The following is a 3,055-nucleotide window of genomic DNA, read 5'->3' as shown; positions in this document are numbered from 1 at the left end:
CGATCAACCTTGATCTCCTAAAGGAACTAAACAAACTGTTTATCAAAGAATTGTTTACAAGAGATTTGCTTCTAAAAAGCTAATAGTAAACTCAATGAATTTCAGATGAAAGAAAGCTTAGAAGAATTTAAGTTTGTCTTGCGCGTATGTGAATGCTTCTAGCCGCTTCTTTCAGTCTTCAGCCTCTTTATATACTCCAAGGATTAGGGTTGAGCGTTGCATGGGAAATGCTACCGTTGGAGGGCAGTTCTGGAAAATCCAGCTTCTGCTGTGTCTGAGACTGTTAGGTAGGTCGTCAGAAAGGTACAGTTGCTTTTGTACTTGGATAGCGACTTGACCTTTAAACCTAGGAGACTTCTGATCAGGGGATGCTTCATATAGGAACTTGTGAAGCCGGTTGATCAGAGTCAGAGGGAAAGCCCAGATCCTCTGACCATTGTTTCTTCTGATTCTGAACTCAGAGGGAAGAACATGGTCTTCAGAGTATCTTGCTTCTGGACATCAAAATTTCCACTATTCAGCTTCTGGATCTTCAGAGTCTTCTACACCATCAGAATGTCTGAGCCTTCAGTGTTTCTTGGTTATCAGACTTTCTGGATCTTCAGAGCTTTTAGTGACTGAGTCCACATCAGAGTTTGTATAACTTCAGAACTTCTGAAGCTTTTCCACTGTTCATACTGAACATGGTGAATGCGAAAGCGTTGCTTGGGTTGGTCTTTATACACAGTGCTTCTGATTTGTGTGAGATTGAGTTGAGGTCAGAGCCTGTAAATAGCACACTCAGAAAAACACGTTAGAGTACCACAATTGTTCATATCAAAAGGTTAACTTGTAATCATCAAAACATAGAGTTGTACTACTAGATCAAAACTTGATCTTACAAACAACGCCAACAATGAGAACCTGGCTTGATTTTAGTTTGTCTTTATTTTGTTTAAGTCTAGATTTGCTTTGGGCTTTGCCCTTTTGCCCTTTTGCTCATTGTTGTTTTAAGTCATGTATGGGCTTCGCCCCTTCCTTATTTTCAATGAAATTCGTTTAAGTTCAACTGTTGTTATCTTGAAGTTGTTGTTTACTGAATTTTCTTTTTATTTTGGTTTATATACCTTAGCCGATTTTTCGACGAGGCTTGGTTTCTAGTGGCCACTAGAATTTCCAAGGCTTTTTAACATTTGATGGCGATACTTTCTTATTCCGAAAGGTTTATTCGCGGTATTGTATACATTGATACGATTTGCACTGCATAAACTCGTAATATAAATCAAAAAATAAGCAAGTCTTTTGAAATGATTTTTTCATTACTTTCCATACATGGGAACAATTGTCCCTTCATTCTTTACATATGCCGCCTCATTAAAAACCTTTCCAAAGAAAGGGAAAAAGAGTGCGGCTTCATTCGCCTTTGTTGTTCCCTTTTAACTAAAATACTGCTTCAGATGTGAGGCGTTCCATGTTCGTGGAACCTTTTGACCGTTAAGTTGTTCCAATTTATAAGCTCCTCCTCCAACGTCGCCTATAATCCTGTAAGGCCCGCCCCAATTGGGCGAAAGTTTGTTGTGTTTGTCAGGTATAGTATTTTTTCGGAGCACTAAGTCTCCTACCCTCATCGTTCTTGGCACCACTTTCGTTGAGAATTTTCTTGCGACCTTCACTTTCCCCGCCTCATTCCTTATGTGCGCCTCCCGTTGTTCCTCAGGCAGCATGATTAGATTTGCTATCAAATTTCCCCCGTTGTCATTCTCATTAAACCGAGCTACTCGCCAACTTTGGTTTTCAATTTCCACAGGGAGCATGGCATCATTTCCATAAGTTAAACGATATGGGGTTTCCCTCGTGCTTGACTGTTCAGTGGTGTTATATGCCCATAGGACGCCTGGTAATTCTTCCGCCCAAAGTCTTTTCGCTTCATCCAGCTTCTTTTTTAAGCCTTTCAAAATAACCTTGTTAGCTGACTCGGCCTGTCCATTGGTTTGTGGATGTTCTACCGAGGCAAATCGCATTTCAATTCCCATTTCCGCGCAAAATTCCCGGGTGACATTACTTGTAAATTGGGTCCCATTGTCCATTACCAATGCCATGGGAACCCCAAATCTGCACACAATTCTTCGCCACAGAAAATTCCTGACCTTGGCGGCTGTGATAGTCGCCACTGCTTCAGCTTCTATCCATTTGGTGAAGTAATCAACCGCCACGATGATATACTTCATTTGTGCCTTTGCTACTGGGAATGGTCCTAAAATGTCAGTCCCCCACATAGCGAATGGCCAAGGCGCCATCATGGTTGTTAATTCTTCCGGTGGAGCCTTATGTAGGTCAGAAAAGACTTGACACTTTTCACATTTCTTGACGTATTCCAGACAGTCCTTCTTCATTGTTGGCCAATAAAATCCTGCCCTCAATACCTTTACTGCTAATGATCGCCCACCGATATGACTGGAGCACACTCCTTCGTGGACTTCCGCCATTATCCCTGGGGCATCTTTAGTGTCAACACACTTGAGCATAGGAGGCATAATTCCCCGCCTATATAACTCGCCATCTACCAGTGTATAAAACTGGCCTCCCTACGTTTTGCTCTCGAGTTCAGATCGTCATCCTTTGGAGGATTTTCCAGGAAAATCTTGATTGACTCCATCCAGGAAGGTTCGCCTTCAGTCACTGACTTTACTGCTTTTAACTTTACTTCCACCAAATCAATACTTGGGCGAGGAAGGGTTTCTTGGATGACTTTCTGATAATTTCCCAAACGCCCCGTACTGGCCAATTTTGCCAGCACATCAGCCCTCTCATTTTGACCTCTCGGAACATGTTCTATCCTTATATTCTTTATCTCCATCATTAATCTGCGTACCACTTCCAAGTACTTAGAAAGTTGCGGATCCTTCACTTGATACTCGCCTTTTACCTGCTTAACAACCAACTGCGAATCTCCTTTGATGAATAACTTCTGGACGCCTAACTCAATGGCAAGCCTTAAGCCGGCGATTAAAGCCTCATATTCGGATTGATTGTTGCTCGCCTTGAACTCGAATTTTAAAGATTGTTCGATGACCAT

The 3,055-nt window shown here is 41.9% G+C and overlaps 1 protein-coding gene across 1 annotated transcript; it reads right to left on the bottom strand.

The window, feature by feature from the left end:
• Nucleotides 1-2,539: 2,539 nt before the first annotated feature.
• On the bottom strand, nt 2,540-3,055 carry LOC130715328 (uncharacterized). Its single transcript, XM_057565419.1, has one exon. The coding sequence runs from the start codon at nt 3,053-3,055 to the stop codon at nt 2,540-2,542; it is 516 nt and encodes a 171-aa protein (XP_057421402.1).

Source organism: Lotus japonicus, chromosome 1, assembly GCF_012489685.1.
Source record: "Lotus japonicus ecotype B-129 chromosome 1, LjGifu_v1.2".
NCBI classification, from domain to species: Eukaryota; Viridiplantae; Streptophyta; class Magnoliopsida; order Fabales; family Fabaceae; genus Lotus; species Lotus japonicus.
Note: the sequence above shows the minus strand (reverse complement) of the source record. Positions and strands in the feature narration are given on the sequence as shown.